General features: G+C 48.1%; 2 protein-coding genes and 1 long non-coding RNA gene across 10 annotated transcripts; 1 reads left to right on the top strand and 2 right to left on the bottom strand.

Moving 5' to 3' along the window:
* Positions 1-1631: 1631 nt before the first annotated feature.
* Positions 1632-9283, top strand: LOC102542023 (zinc finger protein 705D-like). Of its 8 annotated transcripts, none has more exons than XM_072950526.1 (9): positions 1632-1826; positions 3132-3297; positions 3587-3657; positions 4512-4621; positions 4704-4790; positions 6385-6511; positions 7237-7332; positions 7870-7949; positions 8367-9283. In XM_072950526.1, exons 5-9 carry the CDS (start codon positions 4779-4781, stop codon positions 9018-9020), a joined length of 969 nt encoding a protein of 322 aa, XP_072806627.1. In that variant the 5' UTR covers positions 1632-1826; positions 3132-3297; positions 3587-3657; positions 4512-4621; positions 4704-4778; the 3' UTR covers positions 9021-9283. The 8 variants fall into 8 exon arrangements, with proteins under 8 accessions (XP_072806627.1, XP_072806632.1, XP_015104353.2 ...); XM_072950527.1 differs by having other exon boundaries at positions 1688-1826; positions 3198-3297; XM_072950531.1 differs by lacking the exon at positions 4512-4621 and having other exon boundaries at positions 8370-9283.
* Positions 9284-11627: 2344 nt separating this feature from the next.
* LOC116285681 (uncharacterized) lies at positions 11628-13101 on the bottom strand. Its single transcript, XR_004195353.2, has 3 exons — positions 12958-13101; positions 12411-12519; positions 11628-11778 (listed from the first exon to the last, which is right to left on the bottom strand). It is a non-coding gene; the product is annotated as an uncharacterized lncRNA (long non-coding RNA).
* A 2223-nt stretch (positions 13102-15324) lies between these two features.
* Positions 15325-16911, bottom strand: LOC102542267 (ubiquitin carboxyl-terminal hydrolase 17-like protein 6). Its single transcript, XM_006198069.2, has one exon. It carries the CDS (start codon positions 16909-16911, stop codon positions 15325-15327), a length of 1587 nt encoding a protein of 528 aa, XP_006198131.2.
* Between the last annotated feature and the right edge of the window lie 9954 nt (positions 16912-26865).

Genomic DNA, 26865 nt, shown 5'->3' with positions numbered 1-26865 from the left:
CCAAGTGCAAACCCAGGTGTCTGGACCTCCGCAGGCCTGGATGGAATAGGCGGCGGAAGGCGCAGCAACGTGAGGGCTTAATGCATGTCCCGGCTTGAAGACAATAAGGCAGAGAGCGAGCGAGCCAATTCCCTCTTGCTCAGCCGTTCGTTCTAGGCAGGCTTTTAACGGACTTGGTGAGACCACCACAAGGGAAAGGCAATAGGCTTCGCTCAGTTCACTGACGCAAATGTTTGTTCCAACCAGAATCACACTCAGGGACATGCCCAGAACAATATTCAACCAAGTATCTGGGTACCCTGTGGCCCAAGCAAGTTGAGAAATAAAACCAGCCATGATTAGTTTGCCCCCGTCAACTTGGCGCCTACACACATCTCCTTAAACCTTAATGCTCAGTGTCCAAATAGACAGTAACCAGGCCACAATTCCCCCTAAAATGATGCACCTGTCCTTCATACAACAGAAAACACACAAGCTCCCTCTCCAGCGGATGTGAAATCCTTGAGTGATGTTTTACTCTTCTCCTTGACATCCTATGATTTAAATATGATGTAAAATTAACAATGCTTAAGTACTATGACATAGTCAATATATCTTAAATTACATGAGGGAATAAATTATATGAGACTGAATAAAACAGTCACTCGCCATAAAAAACTGACCCCTGAACAGCATCTGAACTGAGAAAGTCCACTTACATGCAGATTTTTTTCCCAAAAAATACATACTATAGTACTATGCGACCCGCGATTGGCTAAAACCTCCGATGTGGAACCCTAGACTTGGAGGGGCGATTTCTGACTGCGCAGGGGGTTGGCGCCCCTCACCCCCACGATATTTAGGGGTCAGCTGTACACACACATCATAACAGAATAAGGAGGAAGCACTCGTAACAATCACACCGTCACGGCTGTAACTGGTCACGGGGCCACAGCTGGGATGTAAACCTACCTCTTCCGCTGTTGGCTCTACGATCCTTTCCCGTCAGCCAGCACCTGGTCGTGGTTCCTCACCTGGTGGAATGACCGAGGTCTTTACTCACTATGGAAATCTGTCTTAGTTCGTGCTGCCACAGCCAAATACCACAGACCAGGCGGCTCAGCCGTGGAGTCGGGGACGTCCAGGGCCGAGGTGCTGGCAGGGCAGGCTTCATTCTGAGGCCTTCGGACTTGCAGGCGCTCTGTCCCGCCGTGAGCAAGCCGCGCTTCTTCGTCCTGCCTGCACAGACAGACGCCGAGCTCCCTCTTCCTCGTCTCACAAGGCGCAGGGCGTCCCTCACACTTGTCCTAACGGTGTCACAAGACCCACGGGACACGCTCCTCAAAAGGGTTTTGGACTTAAATCTTTTCCATGTTTTGAGAAGGAAAGATCTCCGCATTCAATATAAGGGGCCTCACAACTCCAAGCTTTTACATTAAAGCAGCTCCAACGTTTAACCTGAAGGAGGGCGGACGCCCAACACGCTCCCGCGGGCGCGGCGGGAGACGGGAGACTCCGCTCCCGCGGGCGGCGGCACTTCCGGACCGGAAACGCCCGGGGGTGGGGCGGGGCTGCCACGCCCACATCCACCAGGCCCCGCCCCCTCGAGCTCTCCGTTTCCTGCCCTCCCGGAAGCAGTTTCCGGGAGTGAGTCCCGGCTCCCGGAGTGAGTTTCAGTATTCCTCGTTCAGAGTCGCGCGTCGATGCCCCCAGCCCCGCGTCCTCCACCCCCGGCGTCCGCGGCCCCGGGGACCTTACAGCCCCCGCCCGCGCCAGCCTCGCCCATGGGGAGCCCCGCCTAGTCGGGAGGCGCTGTGCTGCCGGGCCCGGACCCGCGTCTGTCTCCGGTAAAGTCGCTGCGTGGCCGGTCCCCGCTCCCACCGTCCCGCCCTGGTTCTTCTCACCGTCTCCGCTCCCCACCCCGCGCCGCTTCAGGCCCCCTCTCTCAGGGCGGTGTATTCTCCGACCCTTGGGGGTGGCATCGGGTCGCCGCGCCGCCTCCTCACTCCGGTTCTGCCGACCCCAGTCCTGTCCTGAGTCCCCCGCCCATCCTCGCGTCATTCCGGGGCCAGCCCTGCTGCCCGCCGGCCTCCCCTTCCAAGTCGCGCCCTCAGAGAGGCCCCCGAGCCCCGTGCTGGGGCGTTTACCCGCCCGCGTCCGGCGACACTCCAGGGCCCCAAATCCCCTGTCACTGGCTGTGCCTGCCAGGGTGTGTTTACCTTCCCAGTGATGTCCCACTGGGAAGTGTGCTCTTCCGGGGCTGGAGCGTCTTCATCCTAGGCCTGTGAATGAGGAGGTGGGGCAGGGGAGGAAGGGGAAAGAGAGGTCAAGGGAGAACCAGGGAGAAAGAGTGAGACAGAGAAAGCAGGGGTAAATTGAAGATGGGGAAGTGGATCCCATGGGCTCGGAAAGACAGTGAGAGTGAAGGAGAGTGACCTGGGCAAGAAGCAGGGGTGAAAATGAAAATAGAAAGAGGATCATCAGAGAGGGGAACAGGACAGAGTAGGAGGAGGGGTATGAGCGGCAGGAGCAGCCGGCAGAGGAAGGGTGGGTCCCAGATTCATTAGTTTTGTTTGTAAATTTCCGGCTTACATCCCCTTTTACTTGCGTTGTGGCAGATTCTGATGAGGTCTCAGTGGTTTTCCAGTCTTTATCAAGTATTGAAAATACTCTTTAGTGCTTAGTAAATAATTTTACACTATTTCAATGTGTTCTTGGTAAGGATATTGGTAATTTTTTATATTAACAATCAAAACCTAGGTAAACCAGTCCGATATTCAACATCTTTCCGCCCTTATATGATCTCTTAACTGAGTGGGCTGTGAACTGAAGTTTCCAACCAAGTATATATTCCCTTTACGGTGTCTCTGAAAATGATCCAGAGTGAGCTGGACTGTCCTCAGAATTAGTTGGAAGAGAACCCTGCTGTTCTTTGTGAATAAATTGCTGAACTTTTTGCATTACTGACCACCTCATGTTTTCCAGTGCTACTAATTAGGTCTTCTTAAAATGTATTTTGATAGTTTAATGTGATGTTCTGGAAAATAGGAGTTAAATACTTGAGATTATTGTGACTCCCAGAGGAAACTCACTAAAGGAAACAGGGCCCAGAATCCAGCTATCACACCCCAGACATTTAAATCACCCTCTAGATCCTCAGTCCCCTCCACTCACCCTAGAGGATTCCAGCTCCTCCTCACAGTGCACACACACAACAGGCAGAGAGCAGAGCTTGAGGACCACCCTGTCACCGCCTGCCTCTGTGATGCCGAAGACAGTCTCCTTCTCGTGTATTGCAGAGAGGATTCAAGTCTCCAGGTATGGGCCGGTGTCCGGGGGAGGGCTGTTCTCACTTCCTGAAGAGCAGGTACCTCGGGTCCCTCCAAGCTCAAGGTAGAGGCAGATGTTTGAGGGGTGTGGGGCACAGGGCTCAGTCCAAGTGCCCTAACAGGGAAAACACTGGGATAAGGGCTTAGGGCACAGCTGAAGCAGGGCATCCAACCATCTTCTGGCCTTGTGGTCATGGAGGAGGTGAGTAAGGGCTCGGAGCTGAAACCGTGGGCTGGCCTCGGGTTTGGAGATGAAAGTCAGTTTTCTCCCTCTGCAGGGTTTATAAGCTTTGGAAGATGCTAGTTGAACATTGTACACTGTGGAGACGTGTGCCTGACATTTTGCAGGGTACGTATGGACTCTGTTTGCGTAGATGCTTCCGGTTCTCTACTGTAAACCAGTTCCTACACAGAGCGCACACTGAGCACCTTGGAGGGGGCATATATAATGGCTTAGTGGAGCTTTGATATTGCCTAAGGGCCTTGAATATGAATCATTCCACTCCCTGATTCAAGTTGAAGGCAGTTGATTTTGGTCCTTTGCTCACTGGAATGTCTGGGTGTTGCAGAGAGAGGCCACTGTTGTAAGGCATCTCTTTCAAAGATACTTGGGATCTGGTTTCCATCCTTGAGTGGAGGGGGCGACTGATCAGAAGCATGAAGAGTTCTGAGATCATTCTAGCTTTAGTCAAGGAAGCTGGGGAGAGGTGCCCTCACCAGGCTAAACTCCAGCTGCGTGTTGTATCCTTGAGGAAGCCCAGTCACCAGACTTCCCCAATCCCTGCAGGTCTGGGGCTGCACAACCCTGAAATTTCAAAGTCGTGGCTCTTTGAGGAATGTGACTTCTCTCCACTGCTGTTCTAGCACAACCTTGACCTAGACCTGGTCCTGCCTTCAGTGGCAGACAGAGGGTGAACCTGTCCAGGCTGACGGCTCTGTGGTTCCTGGAGCTGATGGGCAGCCTAGCGTCTGACAAGGGGCTAGTGATGGCCTCTCTGAAGTTCTTCCCTAAGGCAGGAGAAGTGGTCTGAGGAATTCCACCAGAGCCTACCCGTGGCATGCGTCCGGGATTACTATGGTTCCGAATCAGGGAGGGAACTGAGTGACTCTGGGTGCCGTGGGCCAGTCCACCTGTAGTGTAAAGTTCAGCACACTTGGTGTTCCTGCCCGTAAGCTGTCCGTATTCCTGTGTTTTGTTAACAGCTGTAGTTACAGTCGTCCTACTTTGGACCCCTGGAGAAGAGGAGAGCCCTCTGTGTGCTTCTCCCGGAGCGCACAGCGCGCTTGCTGGTTAGGCCGGGCGCCGCGCCCAGGTGAAGGCTGGAGCTTCACGGAATGTTGGTCTGCAAGTTGTGCGCAAGGCGGGAGTCTCATGGCTTCTTTCACTGTCCTCAGCTTTGCCTGCTTAATGCTTGGACTGTCTGCGAGTGAAAACCCGGAGAAAGACCGCTGGCAGCCGAGTTACTGACGATGCAGCCCGTGGTGAGTAAGGGATGCTGCTCTCTAGTGAAGTTGCACACATGGCTGCTGCTGGCGGACGGCGGGTTCCTCTTGCCGGTGTGGGTGTCCCAGTGCAGTCAGGAAAGTCAGGGGTCTGAGCTCCAGTGGAATTTCCCCGAGACCCCGGGGTGTGTCATGGGTCAGGAACTCCTTAGTAACTAATAGCCTTCCTAACAGCGCACTGATTTATTCCAGCCTCCGCTAAGCTAGTGTACTTACAGAAGAGACGAGAAAGGTTTTCTTTCCCTAATTCTGTCCGTGGTGCCATTGGGAAGTACCACTCATTAATCATGCCGTTGGCTCTGACGGTCTGAGGTTGTGGTGGGGAGAGGGGAGCGCAGAGCTCATCCTAGCCCAGCAGGGTGGCCGAGGCTTCATCACTGAGTCGGTCGGTCCGGGCCTCACAGGCCCTGGCTGCGGGCTGTGCAGCACTGAAGGGGGCATGGGGGAGGTTTAGGCCGGGGAAGGCTTGAGATAGCATTCATCTATTTTTTGCCAATTTTAAATGTGATGTTTTGATAGAATATATTTGCACTTTTAGGAACTTCTTAAACAGAAAATTAAGAAAATTAACACTTTTTCATATTTGGCAACTGTAATTAATGTGTAGGGAATATTATTTCCTTAATTGTGGCTCCATGTTCAGGAGGATTGTTGTAAAATTTAAGACCCTGTGGAAGGTTTTGAGAACCAGAGAGACCAAAACCAATCAACGGGCTTCTGTCATTCTTAGCAGAGGGACAAGGTAAAGATAGGAGACGCCAATACTGGTGTCTGAGGTCCCAGAGAAAATTGCAGATGGGAGCCTGCATGCCGCAGGAACGGCCAGGCCAGGCCAGCCTTCCCAGAGGTCCCTCCTTGTGCTGCTGACCTGCCTGACCTTACACCTTATTGTGGACACCAAGTCCTGCGAAGTTAAGCAGGGCCACACCCGCTGATTCCAAGTTCTGTGTGAAACTTGTTCAATTCTGAAGAATGCTGGGGATGGTTTCAGTGTCTGCAGACATCTTAGTGAGCAATAGATTAATGACTTGTATTTAACACGTGTTTACTTAGATAGGAAGTGCTCCATCCATCAGTTCATTGGATCTTTCAGTACTTATAAGATCATTTAATAGATACGGAGTCTGAAGTTCACTTAGGGGAATGATGTAACCATAGCTATGGTTTAAAGGTGGCAAATCATGGTTTATTTACCTTGTGATGAGTCTATAAAGTTACTTGAAATTAATCAGGAAGAGAATTTAATGAATTTTTAAGTGCATGTTTTAATCATGTGTCTGAACTCATAATTACCAGGTTTTTGGAAGATTTCCAGATTCTATTACATCACGCTTCATGTGAGACTCCCTTATAATAAAGTTTTATTAGCTTAGACTGTGTAGATCTATGTGAGGTTTCTGAAAAGTAGGTGCCAGTTCAGCAGTGAGAATGACCTGTTGGGAAGCCCGGACTTAGTCTGATCTTCCTGTGCACCTGGTCCCTCCACCCTTTCCCTCAATGCTGTCCTTTCAACCCTCCTACTCTGAACATTCATAGGGATTGTTCTGCCTAAACCAGAATATCCATGTTTTAGGAGTTAGTGACATTTGAAGATGTAGCAATAGACTTCACCCAGGAAGAGTGGGCCCTGCTGGACGCATCCCAGAGAAAGCTGTTCAGAGACGTGATGCTGGAGAACCTCAGTCACCTGGTCTCCGTGGGTGAGTCTGTCAGCATTTATGTATGTGTGTGTGTGGGTAAGTAGGTAGGTAGACAAGTGGGTAGGTGTTCGTTGGTTGGATCAGCAAGTATCTGGAACAGCTTCTGCGTACCCACCCCATTCTCTGGCTGATTCTCTCATAGAAATCTACGTGAAAGAGAGTTGTTTCTTTATATGTTACTTACATGCAGATTCTCACTCTACTAAAATGTCATCTTGATCACCATTTAATTTCTTTCTTGCCACTCAGTCTCTGACACTCAGAGCAGAACTGGGAACTCAGTGAGTATTTTTGAAAGCAAAGGTAAATTGATTAAATATTTCCTAAGTAATTATTCTGCTCTAGTCACTGCACTGTGGCTTGACAGCAGACTAGTGAAAATAACAAACCTTTGATCATTCTTGTGGTACTTATGTTTATTGGCATTTGTATGAAAACCACTATATTGAACCCACTGTGGAGACATTTAATTTCTCCCTTTTTGAAAAAAATGGAGGATTCTCCATTCTGTCTGCAAACTTGGCCTTGGACGTCAGCATCCAGAGACTTTCACTATTTTGGGCGCGCGATCTGGATTTTGGTGCATTTTCCACTTAGGGTGTTGTTGCCTCAGCTGAACGTCAGCGACCCCCTTACTCTTTCTCAGTAACTTGTCCTGTGCTTGATGATAATATACTTTTATTAGCACAGAACTCAAAATCCATGTACCTTTTTTCCGTAAACAGGGTATCAGCATTGCAAATCAGATGTGATTTTCCAGTTGGAGCAAGGTGAAGAGCTGTGGAGTGAAGCAGGAGGATTTCTCCAAAGCCACAGTCCAGGTATGTGGTAGAGGCCTGTGCTTCAGGGTGAGGGGGTGCCTGGTCGTGGAGTGAGTACATACTCAAACATATCAACTGAAGATTCTGTTAAATGAGTGGTGTTTTCTACAATGTAGGTGAGGACGTGGGGCCATAGTTCTCCAGGTGTTACTATTCCTCGTATATTTCAATTATAATTCACGTGTCCTCCTGCCATTGTCTTTTTTTTTTTTTTTTGGCTTTATGGACAAGGATATTCATGTACTTGCTAAAGTTAAACTTTCACATAATAACTCTTGTTCTCAGCCTCCCCTTTGAGGTTTTCCCTCTCTTAACCTCTTTACCTCCCCAGCATCTCATCTCCATTTTAATGTTTTTATATTTCAGCTCTGAAAATCTTTACTGATTGTCAATGCCCTGTAATGTGTTTCTGTTTCCTAGGGTGTTCCCCATCTAAGTGCCAAGTTTTGAAACATACTCACATGGGTCTTGGTGCTTTTCAACATTTTCATTCCCTATTGCCAACTGTAGGTTTTTTTTTCCCCCCAATTATTTTAGGCAGAGAAGGTGCCCTTAGAGAAGAAATGTTAGCCACACAACGCATCAGGAGGGAGATCATGTCTACCTCCATCCCAGAGGTAAGTTTCATGAGTGTTAACCCTGGTCACCCAGATTGAAGAGCTGGCAGTGGGATCGTAGTAACTGAGCACAGTAGCCTGATTTACATTAAGCTGGGATTAAGCTCTTTATGAGCAAAAAGTTTTGGATGATTTAAATTTAGTGGGAAATTTAACCTGAACTCAAAATCATAACCTGAGATCTTTAGAAAAGGGCAGTTGCATAAACATTGCTCATATGCCGAGTCTTTGAAACATACCACCTTCAGAATTAACCTGTAAGCTTTACACAGAGAAAACCTTTGTGTATGCAGGTAATATTGGAAAGATTTTAAATGGAGACCACCAGTGAATGGTGTGTTTTAGATTCATATGTAGAGAAATGAATGTATGAAGGAATGTGGGCAAACCACTAACAGCCTTTCCTCTCCTTCCCAGAAGCAGGTATCTCACTCTCCAGAGGGCCCCTTTGAATGTAATGGCTGGGGAGGAGAGTTCACTCATAGCTCCACGCTGAGCCAGCATTTGGTAACTCCCATGGAAAAGACACACTGTATCAACAAAAAGTGTCAGAAATCCCTTAGTGACCACTCCGACCTTAATCAGCCCAAGCAAGGCCACACCAGAGGTAAATCCTGTGAGTGCGTCCTGTGTGGGAAAGCCTTCAGTAACTGCTCGAGCCTTAGAAGACACGAGATGACTCACACGGGGGAGAAGCCGTACGAATGTCATCTCTGTGGGAACGCCTTTATTCAAAGCTCTGACCTTCGAAAACACAGTTTGACTCACACTGGGGAGAAGCCGTACGAGTGTCATCTCTGTGGGAAAGCCTTCAGCCAGTCCTCCAACCTCCGGCAGCACGAGAGGACGCACACCGGAGAGCAGCCGTATGAGTGCCAGCTGTGTGGGAAGGCCTTCAGTAAGTGCTCTGCCCTTAGACGCCATGAGCGAACGCACACCGGAGAGAAGCCTTATGAGTGTCATCTGTGTGGGAAATCCTTCAGTCAGTGTTCTGCCCTTAGGCGACACGAGGGAACCCACCATGGAGAGAAAATCATGAATGCCTTAAGCGGATATTGTGACCTTAGATGACGTGCTGTCATAAAGGTAGTGAACGTGGACAAGACTGCCACCATAGCTTTAACATTTAAATGCACCGGAGGACTCACACATCGAAGAAACACTAATCAATGTGGAAGAGGCTTCCGTCATCCTTACTAAATTTGACGTGTGCAGATGTATATGAGAGAGAATCCATACGTATGGCATTGGTGTGGTGAAACCTTCAGTCGGTGTTCTGAGCAGAGATGACGCGAGAGAACTCACACTGAAAATATGAGGAAGTAGAAGCCTCTAGCGAGCGCTCTAAGCTGAAAGCACGCTGGAGGGCTTGCGCCGTGGAGAACCCAGGCCTGCAATCGTGGCGGACGTGCTTGCATGTAGAACTCATAGTTGCACAGCTTGCGCGAGCTCCACTTGGGAGAACCTAGGTCTGTACTCACTGGGAACAGCATTCAGCCAGGCACGGGCTTGATGCGCGCAAGGAACCCGGTGGAGGAATAACCACTGAGTTTAACGACTGAAACAGGCTGTGAGGACGGAGGCTCTTGCGGAGTACCAGGTAACTCGTCCCGGAGAAGTGAGTCCATGAGAAGCCCTCAGTTCCCAGAGCAGCACCGGCGGTGCCCGTGCCTGGGTGGCGCGCATGTGCATTCCCCGTACGTGTGTCATGAAGGAAGGGAAGTCTTTGGTGATCTCTCTTTTCATAATCAGCTGTAAGGTTCTCAGAGCGAGCAGACAGTGATCCTAAAATTAAAGTGGAGAAAACCTCTAGATTCCACGTTTAGAAAATTAAGCTTGAGGGGCCAGGGGAAGGGGGAAACCTGTAGCATTGATCACCACATCACCCAAATCTGGGTGACAGTTGTGCTTCCTCAGGGGCACCCGATCCACAGTGGGTGATCAACGTGTTAAAAGAGCCTTTTAACATAAAATTCAGCAAGTGAGAATTTTGAGAAAACTATTAACAGGGAAAATCTGACCTATGAATGCAAGATAGTGAAGCTGTAGGAATACTGACTGCAGAATTTTGTTAAGAAATTAAAACTTTGTTGATAGATGATTAATTGTAAATACTTCAACAATAAACCCTGTTGCTGAAACATCTAGTACGTTGCTGAAGTTCTGGTTTTCCTTCTGTGGCTGTGAACACAGACCTGAATCTGCAGTCCACGGCATGTGGGCGAGATGCAGCCCTGCTCTGGGTCTCGCCTTCCTCGGCAGCTCCTCCCACACGGCTCATCGCAGCTTCCCACCAACCGGCTGTCTCCATCCACGCCTGGTGGTGACACAGCAGGGACCTTGACTGGCCCTGGCCCAGCAGGTCACAGGGACAGGTTCAGTTATCTAGTGTAAGCCACCCGGGAGACTCCAGCGCTGTGTCTGACAGTTTTCTGACAGTTGAGCTCTGGATACCCAGGGGACTGCATTTCTGTTAAGCCTCAGGGACCGAGTTCCACCTTTACATCAGGAGTAGCGGCTTAAGAAATTAAAGTAATATAGAATTGACCAGTGATGTTTAGAAATAAAAACACAGGCGCAATATGTCGTACTTTGAGGTTTTATTAACATTGAAAGACGTTTTAAAAACACAACTCTACAGTGAGGCTGAATTTTAAAAAGTGCTGATTTCTATAAAACACTTACACAGAAACAGAACTCTGTATCAGGACAGGGCAGTTCTCAGAAGATACAGAGCCCGGAGCTTGGTTTAACCAGAGTTTCCCAAAGTTCAGATTAATTTCACAGCTCCTTAGTTAGAACTAAATACTTATGCCAGTTGTTTTACTTGGCTTATTACACAATTAACTGAATTTAAAACCTCTCCTATGCCAGTTTCATAAATTCCATCTTGAGTTCACCCGGAAGGGGCGTAGTCGGAACAGGCTGTGTGTGTGCGTCTCCCAGGGCGGCACGGGGGTCCTTTCCCTGCACGTGCACCGGGGCTGGGGATTCCTGTTCATCCGACGCAGCGTGCTGCCCTGCTGCCACCTGCTCCGTCCGCTGTCTCCTCCAGGTATCTGAGACTGAAAGTCAAGTCTCAGCTACTGGAGAGTTTGTCACTCCAGTGACTGCACAGAGTCATCCCAGAGAAAAGCGATGGGACAGAGACAGTGTCCTTCAGAGTTATTTGAGTCAACCTAGCACAGACCACTAGGGGCTGGCCTGGAACGAGGCTGGGTGGTGGGGAGGATGGGGAGCCCGCCGGCCTGGGCAGTCATCAGGTCCGCTCACTGGAGGTCAGTGCTGGCCATCTGAGCAGGCGTCCTTCAGGTCACCTGGGAATGTCCTGTGTCCACATCCATCTACTGAGCAGAGACCACAGAGTCTGGACAGCCTCCCTGAACTGGTCTCCAAGTGCTTTTCTGAGGGTCTGGAAAGGGCCTTTTGAGGGATTCTGGCATCGTGGATGGGGACCCAGGCAGATCCCTCACCTGGTGCCAGGATGCACAGCTTGGAGTCCTGGCTCAGTCTATGGGGGTCAGGATGGGAGCTTGGCTTTGACTTCACATCAGGTACTTGGCTTGGACCTGGGGTGTGAGGGCAGGGCCGGGGCCAAGTATGTTGGTGGCAGTCTGGGGAAATCGTGGGAGCCAACATCAGGTCTGCTGTCTGTGGGCTGGACGATGAGGGAGGGTCCTGGACAAAGCACAGGACGGTGGGCTGGGGAGTCAGTGATTTCCACTCCACGACCACCCCAGGGAAGATTCCGTGGGAGGTGGCCGGCCTGCGAGTGCAGAGTCTGGGACAGCGTCTCCTCGGTGTTTGCAGGGGCACTGGTCTGCGGGCGCTGTAAGACAGGACACCACACATAGAATATGTGCTAAGATTGGTCTCAACCAAATGGAAAACGGAAATCAGTCGAATTAAAGGGCTTGAAGCATAAAAAATAAATTTAACAGTAAAATTAGTGTGTTTTAATTCATTGTAATATGAAAAGAAACCCAACCCAGTGATGAGGAGGAAACAATAGATTACACTATCAACTTCTTATAATTCTCACCAAACTGGAAAATAAAATGTTTTAAAATACAGTCTCTTGTTAATTAAAGGGAAACGAGCATTTTCATTCAGTGCTCGGGGAGTGTTGGAGCGAATGCTGCTCTTAAGGCAGTTTAATGGCTAATGTGTGTGATGGACGATTTGGGAATATTCATTACAATTTAAACGATATTCTTGCCTTTGAGTCTCAGTTGTGGAGGCATCGGATTAAATCAATTCCATATGCCCCCAATAGCAGGCTATTGACAGACCTGCGAGTAACCACGTGAACACACATAATTGAAGGAAAGTTGGCAACTGAAGATCACGAATAATCTGGGGTCACTGGGACAGAAGGTAACATTAGGAAATGCACATTTGGGTGAAGCAATTGCAGGCTCCCCAGAGGGGACACGGCTCCGGTACCGAGCAGAGACCCACCGTCAGAGTCGCCTGATGCCGTCGGCTCCTTCAGCTCTGTTGCCTTCTCCCTCGGCGTCTCCTTGTGTCTATTTCTGGATCACAAGGCCTCCTCAGCCGCTTTTCCTGCCTGCAAAAAAAAGCACCGTGAGTGGATGTGCCCCAGTGCCCTGTCCCCAGTACGGATAAGCATCCCGGGGCCCCGTCTTACTCGGTGTTTAGGGTGTGGGGACACTGAAGTGCTGTGAACTTTGCCCCGACTGCCCTCCCCTCGTCTCAGATCCACCCGTCAACTCCGGGTAGTTCCCCAGGTTTCCCCATTCATTAGTTCTATTGTTTTTGTTGCTGTCCTGCACCAAGTTCCCAGATGGAACCAGCTCTCTCCCCTTAGGGGTTCTCTAAGGGTAGGATGTGGACCCAGGGAGCACCCAGATGCCTTGTGTGTTTCTCTCGTGGCTGCCTGTCCTTACCTGGAGGTGGCCGTGCATGTGGCGCAGGGGTGGAGAGACAGGGCACCTCTCTGGGGTCTCAGTAAACTAGGACATGCTAACCCTTCCACACTGCTCACCGCTGCTGAGTTCCTCCTTTCAGTCTGGTTAAAGGATCCTGCATTCCGATGACCTCATGGCCTTGGGTCTCCTCTTTACTGGACCCGAGGGCTGGGGGAGGAGAGCCCCATCTGGGACTTTGCAGGTCCAGTCCTCGCCTGCCCCTGTGCTTGGAAGAAAAGGGACTCAGTGAATCAGCAGGAACCACAGTCGGCTCCCCCAGGGGACCTGCAGGGCAGAGTCGTGCCTCTGCTCACCCAGGGACCTCCCTCCCCCAAGGGCCCCTGCTGCCCCTGTGTGGCATCCTCACCTGCGGGTCTGTTGTGTCCGCCTGCCATCTGCCTCATCTCCTGGGAGTGCGAGGGCAGGCTGCCCCAGGCATTCATTTCAGAGATCCTGAATCATGAGAAGGAAAAGGATGTCACATAAACACAGACTGTCCCTTCTGCACCCTCTCCTCCAAGTGGAGATAGTGACCACTAATCAAACCAATAACCACTTCCTTCTTTACACCCAGTGGTGTCACATGATGAGACATTTACCATGCTCTGCAAGGTTACCCTTCCCAGAGTGGAACCCCGCAAAGACAAGACAGATGACTGTCTATTAAGGCTGAATGTCAATTTTCACTCATGGAAGACTGGATTTTGAGGCTCTGTGAAGGTTATCACAACAGGCAGTATCAGAGAAAGACGGATAACCGGTCATGCGACACACAAAATAAAAGGGTGATGTGAGAATTCGACATCTAACGTCTGGCTATGATATTTGAAAATCTGAAATAAAAAATGTTTCCTCCTCAAAATTCAAAGAATCCCATTTGACATGAGGGGAGGCAATTTTCAACTACAACTTAACCTAGAAAACGGTTTTCTTCCTCTGAGCCTGGGGGCTACACTGTTGAGGGTGTGGACTGTTTTAATCAGTTTTCTTCAACACCCACTTTTTAAATATTTTCTAATAAGTGTGAAATTTCTATGTTTGAGCAAAGAATGAAAAATAAATTATTTAGCCTCTAAATGCATTTGGCAAACCACCAGATTCCATAACCGCTCAGGCACTGCCCCTTACAAACCAGACGAATTTGAACCACCATTTAGTAATTGACAGGGTGTATTTTATCGTCCTCTCTCCTAAGAAACATGACTGCAAGTTAAAGAATCCGTACTCGACATGTAAAGCCACATCGCGAACTATTTCTCCAGTTAGATTACTTTTCTCAGGTAAGAATCAAGGACCAAAATTTAGTGGAAACCAACCTGAAACCTCTCTGCCGTCCTTCTGAGTGTCAGCAGAACTCAGATAGGTGGGTGCTTCCCAACTCTGCTGGACACGATGCAGCTTCCAGGAAGCCTGAGGCTTCGACTGCAGGAAACTTTCCTTCCCAGTTCCTTCTCCAGGGCAGGCCACCCTTAAGCAATGTCAGGTCATCAACGCGATCTATCACACTGGATCCAGTCTCATCCTGAAAAACACGTAGTACTCTGTTAATCACATTTCTAAGCAATTACGGATTTTAATACACATACATACTTTTAACAATTTATATTTTCTGGCAGTAAAAACATGCACATTTATCAATAAACACTTTCATTCTGCATTTTACCTTGGGACTCAAATCAAGCTTCTTGAAAAGTCTCCCCGCTGACACCTGTCCTCTGCTCATCAGGTCCAAGGTGCTTTGCGGTTTATTCCTGCAGATGTGTTTAATCCTTTTTCCTGTTGTTTGGTATTTGTATAGTTTTCAACACATCTTGTCTAATGGAAATCAAGCCACAGATATCTTTGGACAAGTGTCCTTGTTATTGTAAAGGTCAAGTGAGGAATGGATAACCTGGTCATTACTTTCAGGCATGTTCACAGGTGGTCCAAATCCTCAGAACGATCTCCACCCTGCAGAACCTGGTGGCCCATTTTCCAACTGACACTCTCAGTCCCCAGAATGCGCGGACTTCTCTGTGCGAGGCTGACCCAGGGGAGGCGGACGCCAGCAGGCAGGGGAGGCGCCTGGGCTTCCGGAACTGGTAAGAAAACACTGTCCTTGCCTGGGTGGGCATGAACGCACCTGAGGAGCCTCCAGGCTGCACGATTCACGAGAATCAAAATTGCAAAAAACAGACACCCCATCAACAAATGACTCTTCAAACACAGCACAATTGGAAAGTCCTCAGAGGTTTCTCAGACCCAGAAATGAATCTCACCCTCCCCAGTGACATCAGCCTGGACAGTCACATCTCAAAGCTCAGTGGTCACAAGTTCACACCGAACACCCCGTCCCGTGAACACTCCAAATAGACAGTCCCTTCCCCAGTCCAGATTATTCACCGCTAAGTGAGTCTGTGTGTGTGTGTGTGTACGTGTGTGTCTGCAGGGATGCGCCTCAGAGCTTACTGCAGGGCACCCGCAGACCTCTGCTTCTTCTTGCCCTTTTTCTTGGAGGCTCTGGGCTTCCCTCTGAGACAAGGGATGCTGCCAATAACTATTGGCCCCTGAGCTGGGGCCTCCCTGCCTGAAGGACTGGGCTGGCAGGTGTCCTGTTCGGGCTGTTTCATTCTCATCCTATCTCCATATTTCGACTGGTGAATCACCACTGCATCTGCGGGCACGTCAGAGTCAACCTTCCTGAGGCTGAATTCAGGCTTAGGGCGGCTGAGTTCTTGGAGGCACCTCCACTGCTCTAAGGTGACTTCTGGGGTTTCTGTTTCCTCCAGTTGCTCCTCCGACCCAGGAACTCTGACACTGGAGTCTCTGTCAGGCTCCCGGTGGGCGGCGGCCAGGCCTGCGGGCTCAGCCCCCAGGGAGGCTGCTTCCTGACCTGTGGACACTCCCCCGCCGTCTCCCTCCAGCTCACTCTTCTGGACGTAGAAGAGGACGTAGGCACTTTGGCTCAGGGCAGAAGTAACATCACAGGCGGTTACCTTGGCATCGTCCATTCTGTACCACTGGCCGTTTCCAGCTTTGACGTAACAGAAATAATGTCCTCTGTGACAGCTCCACCCCGAGTGGACCAGCACGGCGTAGAGCACGTAGTCAAGGGGCCCTGCCTCCTGCTCAGACATGTAGGGGCTCAGGTCAAGGCACTCGGGGTAGCACACTTTCTTACCCATTTTGCCGCCTGTGAAATCTGTGAACCTTTTCAGCACAAGGATGAGGACCTTGGAGGCTCTGTGCAAAGTCAGCCTCTTGGTAGCAGGCACCTTCCTGAGACAAACACTACAGTGGTAGGAATTTTCACCATCCAGCTGTTCGGGCTTCACCAACTCTCTCAAAGCTTGGTTCACACTCTGAGCTGCAGAGATGTCCAGGGTGATGTCTAGATAAGGGTCAAAAGTGTCTGAAACACCTAGGCAGTGGAGACACTGGATTTGAGATCTCCAGGAGCCTCCAAAGATGCGAGGGACGAGGGAGGTGTCCTCAGAGTGACGATCTGACAGCTCATACCCGCTCAGGCACACCTGCTGCATGGCATTCAGTGTGAACATCAGAAACTCATGGGCGTCTTCTTGCTGGTCTCTGTGGAAGCTGGTGACCAGGTCCTGCCGGGGCTTGATCACCTCTTCAGGATGAAGGAGGGCGCGGGTCACGTGAGCTTGCATAGCACATACCATGCAGAAGGCCTGCTTCTGACAGACTTTCCAGTGCTGCCGGGACAGCATAGAGCTGGCCAGGGGTGGCGTGTGTGTCAGACACTGCAGCGCTGCATTCACGTAGCAAGTGTTCCCCGTGTTCTGCAGTCCAGCCCCCGCCACGGAAGGGGTCTTCCAACTCAGACGTTTCTTGGCGGGAGCCAGCCCTGCTGACACAGGAGCAAGATCACTGCGTTGGTTGCGAGCTGTCTCTGATGACGCGGACAGCTTCTCGGGTCGAGAGGGTCCCCACTGGACATCACCACCAGCTGCACTTGACGAAGATTTGAGTTTTGGAAAGACGTTGAACTGATACGCATCACCCCAGATGAGAGAAGCAGCCTCCATGTCTCTGTGAATAATGTCTACAGGGTTTTGCGTCTGGGAGCTCAAGCTGCACAGCGATGCTTCTATCCCGCGGGCAGACAGCGAGGGCCAGCCGGGGCCAGCCCACCAGCCCTTTTATAGCCCACCACCCGCCCCCCCCCCCGCCCCCACCGGCAGGAGATCCACCAATCCGCTGCAAGCGCTTAATTGGATTAAGGACTGAGGGCGTGGTCATCTCAACCCCCGGGTTAGAACAACGGACACCTTTCAAGGATTTCTGTTTACAAAAGACTGGAAAACACCTTTGATAGGATTAGAATGGTAATGAGTTGGCCTGAAAGGGACAGTTGCCTTAGCCTCCCCAAATACCTTCATCAGGTGGTTTAAAACTTCAACCTGTGAATTTGGGGGTGGGGGGGACACAATTCATTTCATAAGAAACTTGTTAAAAAGATTTCTGCCCTTCAGGCCACCTCCACCCAAAGGAAAAACAAATATTTTAACAGTTTCTCAATTTCCCTACTTTCCACTGTCCTCCCTCCTGACAGATTTTAGCCACTGGCTTCCAGAGTCTTATCAAGTGATTCTGGTTGGTGTGGGACATTCACTTCTTCATGATCCGTATGCTAATTTTCCAAAGCAAGCTCCCATGTTTTGTAAGCAGAACTCTTCAGTTAGTTACAAACCAGAGTTTATGTAGAACTGTAATTTTAAAAATTACTATCCAATGCTTTTGCTTCTAAACTTTCAGATCTCAGTCTATTTTGTTTTGTATTTATAATGAGCATGAAGGTATTTAAAAGTATGTTTGTCTACCTGGGTGAAGGTGTAAAAAGGCTAACAACATAAATCCTGTGTCTGGTTTTATTTTTGTTGTATAGCCTTTTCCCCCCCTGTTAATACATCACCCCAATAAGTGTACCTATGCCAAATCCTGGGTTCTATTTAGCCAAATTTTATGTGCTACGTCTGTTTCTCCTCTGAGCCGCCAGGCTGAGCAGCCCTGGTTCTCTTACACACACTGTGCTGTATTCCAGCGAGAGACCAGGTCCTCATCAGGTCCTCTTGGAGGCCCTGTTCAAAATCTGATGCTATCATTGTGATTAGACAAGCTACATTTTCTCTTTGATCAATTGACTAGACCTTTATTCAAGAAGCTTTTTGAATCAATGTCTGGGAAACCTTTTTCCATTGTAATAACGGTAAAGGAAACCTAAGGAAGTATCCTCGCATGCACTGTTCTATTTTTTTTTTTTTAATGTTTGGTGAATGTTATATTTATTTTTTGCTTATAATAAATGGGCTTGGTAGTAAAAGAGTGAGCGAGGAAACTCAGAAGAGACGACACGGTATTTTGAGAGTGCGATACAAATCCCGAGGTCAGATAAAAACTGCAGGTGAGAAGGGGCCAAGCGGAGGCCCAGCTTTTTACATTTCTAATTCGCTGCCATATTTAAAAATGGAGAAACTTCATATTAAGAAACAAATGCAGCAGGGAGAGTACAGCTCAGGGGTAGAGAGCATGCTCAGCACACACAAGGCCCCGGGTCCAATCCCCAGCACCTCCATTAAACAAACAAACAAACCCAGTTACCTCCCCTCCACTCCACCCCCCAAAAAGAAACAAATCCAGAGTTCCAGCTTCTCTTGAGAAAACTGGAAGAGCTGGCAGCTCTGGGCTTCCATGTCCTCACAACAATAACTGTCCTGATTTGTGTAACAACTGTCCATTTTAGAGCCAACATCTTTTTTTTTTAACATTTTTTAAATTGAGTTATAGTCATTTTACAATGTTGTGTCAAATTCCAGTGTAGAGCACAATGTTTCAGTTATACATGAACATACATACATTCATTGTCACATTGTTTTTTGCTGTGAGCTACCACAAGATCCTTTATATATTTCCCTGTGCTACAGAGTATAATCTTGTTTATCTATTCTACATTTTGAAATCCCAGTCTGTCCCTTCCCACCACCCACCCCCTTGGCATCCACAAGTTTGTATTCTATGTCTATGAGTCTGTTTCTGTTTTGTATTTATTTATTTATTTATTTATTTAGATTCCACATATGAGTGATCTTATATGGTATTTTTCTTTCAATTTCTGGCTCACTTCACTCAGAATGACATTCTCCAGGAACATCCATGTTGCTGCAAATGGCATTATGTTGTCATTTTTATGGCTGAATAGTATTCCATTGTATAAATATACCACTTCTTTATCCAGTCATCTGTTGATGCACATCTAGGCTGCTTCCATGTCTTAGCTATTGTAAATAGTGTTGCTATGAACACTGGGGTGCAGGTGTCATCCTGAAGTAGGGTTCCTTCTGGATATATGCCCAGGAGCGGGATTCCTGGGTCATGTGGTAAGTCTGTTCCATACTGTTTTCCACAGTGGCTGCACCAACCTGCATTCCCACCAGCAGTGTAGGAGGGTTCCCTTTTCTCCACAGCCTCTCCAGCATTTGTCATTTGTGGGCTTTTGAATGATGCCATTCTGACTGGTGTGAGGTGATAAACCTCATTGTAGTTTTGATTTGCATTTCTCTGATAATTAGTGATATTGAGCATTTTTTCATGTGCCTATTGATCATTTGTATTTCTTCCTTGGAGAATTGCTTATTTAGGTCTTTTGCCCATTTTTGAATTGGGTTATTTGTTTTTTCTTATTAAGTCGTATGAGCTGCTTATGTATTCTGGAGATCAAGCCTTTGTCGGTTTCATTTGCATAAATTTTCTCCCATTCCGTAGATTGTCACTCTGTTCAATTTTTTTTTACTCCTCAGCTTTCACTGGATCTAATTTGAAGCCAAGGACACTGAGATTCAGAGATGTGATGGAGAAGCCTTGGTTACTCAGACATCCACCAGGTATAAACTTGAGCACAGAAGGTGTGATGGAGAAAGTGGGTTGGTGGCTGGGTGGTTTACACCTGCACAATGCTATCCCTGGATTGGTGTGTAAACACTGAGAGGGCTGCAGAAATCTAAACAGGAGGATTCAGAGTTGCAGAAGCCTTGACTGTCAAACTTCACAGTCCTGACTCCTTTCTGTATGTCTGCTTCCCTGCAGGTCTGAGAGGTTGGAGCTGGATTCGGGGGAATGTGACCTCAGTGCTGGAGCCCTGGAGCAGCAGTGGTTAGGGCTCGACCCCCTCCACGTGAACCACAGGGGCGCTTCTGTTCCCTGCCTAAGGAGAAGCTCTCTTCCACAATTAATCCATCTCAGTCAAGACAATTACTATCAGTACAGGAGGAATGTTGGGTAAACTGATATTTGTTAAGGACACACAAGGAGAGTCTTTATTTGGAATAGTCTTTGGGAAATTTCAGCAAAAAGACCATGTGGGATTTGGTCTTTCCAAAATCGAGCCAGCGTGAACTTCAGAATTTCAAAAGAAAGTAGAAAAGGAAATACTCACATATTTCACATTATAAAGTATTTAAGGTATGAATGATGGTATTGAAATGAAAATGAAGATTTCCTGTATTTTTGAAGTTTCATGTGAGAAACCAGGCACCTCTCTCCCATATGCCTAACAATAGTGAACATTTATTTTTTCATTAGTTTAAACTAAAATCATGTATTACATAAAAAATACACTTTTCACTTGTGAGAATACATTCAGATAAAGAAAGGAAAAACTGGTCAATCTCCTATGTTCAGGAGAAAAATCATCATTCAGATGGCCTAGGGAAGAAGGATAATGGCAAATGTGAGGTTCTGGTGGGGATTTCTATAGGCACTGAAGCCTCAACGATTTATTTGTTCATTTTTTGCTGAAAACTCTTTATTTCACAGTATTATAAACTAGATAAAATTGCACGCCAAAGATAAAAGATTTAAATAAAACAGATGCTCAGCTGTGAAGCCTCCAGTCTAGGGGAAGAGATATATTTTTCCTAAGTAAATTTGCATTTGAAAATGGCCTCCTCCGATGTCAAATGGGAAAGCCAAATTTCAAGAAGCCAGCAGACTTTCTTTTTGGTTTTCAAATGTGTGTACCACAATACGCACCGTAGCCTTCCCATAGCATAGAGATGGCTGCGTGTGTGGGAAAAGGCTGTCTCTCTTTTTCCCATCTGTGGAGACTCGGTGGGGAGGGTCAAGCTCAGGCCGTGGAAGATGTGGATGGCTCCCGGACAGTATGAATGTACTTGAGGCCACAGGACTTGACAATTTAATGTGCTTAAACAGTAAATTTTAACTTATGTATATTTTACCACACAAAAATTGTGAGTTCAGAAAGTAATGGGCATACGGAAAAATGCTGACTTTTCTTTTGGAAAAGACAGACTCTTAAAAGTATGTGCAGGTGTCTCTCAAAGTGTAAAATGATGAAAATGCTAAATTCCACAGTACAGTCCTTCTCCTGAGACAGAGTGTGAACACAGGTGACAGACATCTTTCCTTGGGGGTGGATGCCTTAACTGGGTCATGTGAATAAAAGTCAGCGGGGAAAAGGCCACCTCTCCACTGGCCCTTCTTTAGGCCCCTTGGAAGCTCATCTGATCCTGCAGAGTGTGTCCAGCACCCACCTTTCTGACAACCTATGGACAGACAGGAGGTACCCAGCTGGATTTGATGTTCAGTTTCTTCCTTAGAGTAATAGGATAGTAGTCAAAATATACAGTGATGTGGCTTTTCACAACAGGGTGTGGACACTCTCATTTAGAAAAATGAATTATTATTATTTTTTTTTACTTCAGTATCACTCTGTCATAATATTAGATAAGTTTTACGTGCACAATAAACAACTGGGACTATACAGCTCCACTCCTGTGTACCAGGCAACAGCTAGCACCAAAAACTTAATTTCTCTGTTACCAACTGTTGACACATTCTGCCCACTGGGCCCTGCCCCCATCTTTCGCCTCGGGTATCCACTACTGTTTCTGTTTATCTACATGTTAGTTTTTGTGTCATTTGCTTTCCTCAATTTTTTGGCTTTTTTTTGTTTGTATTTTGTGTTCCTCATACGAGTGAAATCGTAATACAGTTGATTTTCCTAAACGTGTCTTGAAGACATGGTTAGAGGAACGTTGACAGGTGACCATGATTGGATAAGAAAGCCTTAACAAGGTCACGTGACCTGGATCAGTATAAAAGTCAGGGAGGAACGGACACTTCCCCATAGACCCTTCCGCAGCCACCCTGGGAGCTGCATCTCTTCCAGTGGAGTCTGGCCAGCGGGAACACAGCTGGATTTCAGGTTGGTTTGCTGAAAAGTTGCAGTTCAGCTTATCCCTCAGAGAAATAGGACAGTAAACAAAATATATACTGAAGTGACGTCAGGCACTGGGGCATGGAATCTTTCATTTCTTTACTGTTTAATTTCTTTTACTGAGGTATCATTTGCTTCTAATATTAGACAATCTTTATGTGCACAACAATCTATTTCAACTGCTGTGTACTGTACATCTGATCAGCACCAAAAACTCCGTTTCCCTCAGTCACTATACAGCTGACCCATTTCACCTGCTGGCGCGTTCCGCCCCCCCTTCCCCTCTGGTCTCCGCTACTGTGTTCTGTGAATGTATGTGCTTATTTTTGTGTCATTTGCTTTCCTCTTAAATTTTTAAAACTTATCTTTTGTCTTTTTCTATTTTGTGTTCCACACATGAGTGAAGTTATTAGGCACCTGTGTATTCTAAAGGTGTCTTCAAACAAGACAGAGTTAGATCAGAGGTGATACATGACACTGATTGGTTCAGGAAACCTTAACAAGGTCACGTGACCCTGGATCAGGCTAACAGTCGGTGGGGGAAGGGAAACTCACCCGTTGACTCAGCCACCTTCACATCTGCATCTTGCCCAGTGGCGTATGTCCAGCACCCACCTTTCTGAGAAACTACTGACAGATAGAAGGTACCCAGATGGATTTCAGGTTGTTTGACTGAAATCTGGGGTTCAGCTTATCCCTCAGGGAGATAGGACAGTAAACAAAACATGTAGTGATGTGGTGTAAGCAATAGGGCATGGATTCTTTAATTTTTAAATTTTAATTATTTTTCCTAGGGTATCATTTGGCTACAATATTAGTTTTAAGTATATAATAATATATTTCAACTCCAGTATACCATAAAACAGCTCAGAACCAAAAACTTGCTTTTTTTTTTTCTGTTACCATCCTGTTGATCCATTTCACTCAGACGCCCCTTTCTGCTCCCCCGACACCCCCTACCGTGTTCTGTGAATGTATGTGTTTGCTTTGTGTCACTTGCTTGCTTCCTTTTTTCCTTTTTTACTGTTTGCTTTGTGTGTGTGTGTTGTGTGTCCCACATGAGTGAAATCTAAGGTGTTTATCTTTCCTAAACATACCTTCAGGACATGGTTTGACTAAAGGTGATACATGACACGGACTGGTTAAGCAAAGCTGAAAAGGCCATCTGACTTTGGAGAGGCAGCCAAGTCAGCCAGGAAAGGGCAGTTCCCCCACTGGCCTTCCTCAGCCACCTCAAAGCTGCCCCTCTTCCGGGGCTATTCCAGCCCCCGTCTCTCTGATAATCTGCTGGCAGATGGGACGTGCACAGCTGGGTTTTAGGATAGTTTGCCTTAAGTTTGGTGTTCAGCATATGTCTTGGAAAAAAAGACCATACTGAAGATACGCTGTGGTTTGGCTTGCAAACAGTGTAAGGTTTCTTTAATTTTATGGTTTACTTTAATTGAGGTATCACTGGCGTTAATATTCGGTAAGTTTCACTTGTACACTTTTACATTTCACACTTTGTACAGCATTCACATGGTCGCCATAGTTTTCCTTGTCCTCTGTCACCGCACGTCCAAACACCTTTACCCTGGCGCCTTTGCACCTGAACTCTGGTAGCTGCGACTCGGGTCTGTGTGTCTGTGCGTTTGCTTCTGTTCTTGATTTTTTGGTTTATTTTCTGCTGTTTGTTCTTAGTATTATTCTATGTAAGAGTGAAGTCTTTTGGTATTTTTCTTCCATGACTGACTTACCTCACTAACCTAATCACAATAAGGCCCATCCACGTTGTGGAAGATAAAAGGATTTCCACTTCTTTCTGGCTGATTAGATTTCCCTTGAGTAGGGACACTATTTTCCGCACCCATTTTCCCATTGTCTGGGAACTGTTTCGGGGAGCAGCCGACCTCTGCTTTCTTCTGGGAGTTTTACAGTTTCAAGTCTTAGCTTTGCATTTTTAATCCATTTTGGCTTGAGTTTTAGGTCTGGTGCCAGTTAGTGATCACTCGATCTAGATCATTTATTTCAGTCGGAATTCTTAGAAGGCAGGGTGGTAGCACACATCCTTCTGGATGCTATTAGGGGAAGATTCAAATTCTAGGAAACACACTGGAGCAATCTGATTAACGTGGGCCACTGGGTGAGCAGTTTTGAAAACTTGGTGGAATTGTCTATAGGCACTGAAAGCCTAAAAAAGTACTTTTTGTTCATTCTTAGTTGAAACGTGTTTCACATTATTATTAACTAGGCAAAAGTGAGCCACTAAAGTTGAAAGATTCAGAAAATCTTTCATCCCAGCTGTGAAACTTCAAGTCTAGTAGAGAAGAAAATATCTTTCTTAAGTGAATTTGTATTTGAAAATTGCCTCCTCTGATGGCGAATGGGAAAGTCCAGTTTTTAAGAAGTCGGCATACTTATATTTGGTTTTCAAATGTGTGTGCCCAAGACTAAATGTCACCCTTCATGGCATAATTTGTGGATGTGTGGGAAAATGTCTTAATCTTCTCTATTAGACTGCATTGTGATACAAATGGCCAAAGACTCTAAAATTACTCTTTCAAGGATGCAAATTTAAATCCACAGCTCTGCCTGAAAGGGCTAATGAAGTCAGAGTCCTGGTCTGAAGGGTGGTCACAAGAGAGAATGGGGAAGTGTGTGGGGGGAGAAATCGAACCGTCAGAAACCTGGATTTGCTTACTGGGCAAGGTGCCCTCGGATCCTCACTTGGTGACGAGGGGGTTTGGGCCACTTGCACTTCTGATTGGATATGAAGGTTTTCTCTTTCTTTTACAGAGGAAACCAAGGGTTACAACTGACTTGAGGCCCCAGGGAGGTTTGGAGATGGCCAGTCGGTACACACAGTGTGGGCCCTTTCAAGCCCAGAAAGTGAAGAAGTACCAGCCGGTGCAGCAGACGCCGCCCACACCACAGGGCGAGGACTGCCGCGTAAGTGGAGGCCTGCACCTGCGAGGCGTCAGACAGGGTGTGGACCTGGACCGCTCTGGGTCCACGACTCACCTGTCCATTCCACCCACAGCCAGCTGCCCTGGGGCCTCACCCCCAGGCAGACTGGGCCATTCGGAGCCTGGGAGGAAGCACCCCGCTCCTACCTACGTCCTGTCCAGTCTGTATTTTCCCAGGAGTTTCTATCTGGGCCCTTCTGTTCACACTTAGACCTCCAGGCCTCCCTCCTTGGATGCCCCCTAACTAAGGCTCGGGCTGCCCCAGGGGGTCGTGAGTGCCCCGGCACCCGGGAGCCGTGCGCCCTGTCCTTTCTCCAGAAGCGGTGCTCAGCTCCCTGAGCCCGTCCCGATGTGCGCTTCTGAAACGTGCCTGTCACTCCTGCAGACACGCTGACTGTCCTCTCCTCCACCTGCAGGTGAAGTGCAAGGACTGCGGAGCCTTTGGGCACAAAGCGAGCAGCCTCAGGTGCCCCATGAAGCGCTGGCAAGGGGCCCAAGCCCCCCAGCCCCTGGGCGCCATACGCGGGAAAGAGAACCTGGAGCCACGGAAGGTGCAGGGCCTGTGGACCCCGCGGACCTCGAGCACGGCCGCGAGGGAGGAGGGTCAAAGGCCAAGGTGAGCAGTGTTGGGGGTGGTGGCTCGTCTCTGGCTGAAAACATTGGAGTCTGTCCCGCTCTTCCTCTGCGCTGTGCTGAGCCATCTCCAGGCAAAGACAGAGAGCCTGGAGAGATAGAGGAAGGAGCTGCCTCCTTGGGGCCACACTCAGGGGTTCATTCCACGCCCTGAGGTCACTAAGGGCGTGGAGCACACCTGCAGCTTTGCACAGGGAGACACAAAGCAGGAGAGACGAACAGGAAGGACCTCCTGGGACAACCTGGCGGGACCCTTGGAGTTGGGGGAGGACAGAGATGAGGCAGGGGGCAGTCTTCACAAGGCACGGGGTCCCCTCCCTGGGTCACCCCCAAACTGGGAAAGGGCTGGGCCACAGGGTTGTCTGTCCCAACTGTGATGAGGAATGTGGGTTTCTGCCACTGAACATGGTTTGCTCTGCAGACAAGAGCAGCAGAGGAAGCCCCTCCAGCGACTTCCCCGGGGACCCCAGCCGCAGCAGCGTGGGAAGGAAGCCTCGGAGCCCGGTGGCTGTGTTGAGGTGAGTCCTCTGGTCCCACTCTTCTCCCCGCTGCGTCTCCCCAGCTTGCCTCAGTCCCTTTCTGTGTGAGGGAATCGTTCACATACTCTTCCAACCAACGTGACCACGCAGAGTACTTGTGGTCCATCCTCCAAAACTGTCCATCGGAACCCATTTAGCCATGGAAGTTCCTGCAAAACACCAACCGTGTACAGTCTCTAGAAGAGGGTATTTAAAACCGCTTGTTTCCATTCGCTGGACAAGAGATACTGTTACAACCTGTATATGTTTCTATCTGATGTATAAGTGTATTGAGGTGATATTATATGCTTGTTTGCTGTGAGCATCCTGAGGTTGAGTACCACGTCATATTTAAACTGATTCCTTGCCTATCTCTTACTGTTAAATTGAACTTGATGAGATATGTTTTGGTTAATCTGAATTATGACTGGACGGTGAGGATGTTCTAATGTATCGTCTTTCTGTTTTCTTCTCTTCTGCAGTGTCCAAACACGCCGATGCTCATCCAGACATCCTGGAGGAAATCTGTCCTGGAACCTGATAGAGCAAGCAGGTCACCCATCAGGAAAGATGACATGAATTCCACCTGCCCGTCAGTGTTTCCCATCAAGAGAGGTTTGGTCCAGGACTCCAAAAGCAGCATCAAGATGC

Source organism: Vicugna pacos, chromosome 26 (genome assembly GCF_048564905.1).
Source record: "Vicugna pacos chromosome 26, VicPac4, whole genome shotgun sequence".
Classification (NCBI taxonomy): Eukaryota; Metazoa; Chordata; class Mammalia; order Artiodactyla; family Camelidae; genus Vicugna; species Vicugna pacos.
The sequence above is the reverse complement of the archived record's forward strand: the minus strand, read 5'-3'. Positions and strand labels throughout refer to the sequence as shown.

Coding starts and splice junctions, on each gene's coding strand:
- LOC102542267 (XM_006198069.2), bottom strand. CDS start 16,911: ATGGAGGCTGCTTCTCTCATCTGGGGTGATGCGTATCAGTTCAACGTC.
- LOC102542023 (XM_015248867.3), top strand. Junction 7,333..7,869: donor TCTCCAAAGCCACAGTCCAG/GTATGTGGTAGA, acceptor CAATTATTTTAG/GCAGAGAAGGTGCCCTTAGA. Junction 7,950..8,366: donor TGTCTACCTCCATCCCAGAG/GTAAGTTTCATG, acceptor TCTCCTTCCCAG/AAGCAGGTATCTCACTCTCC.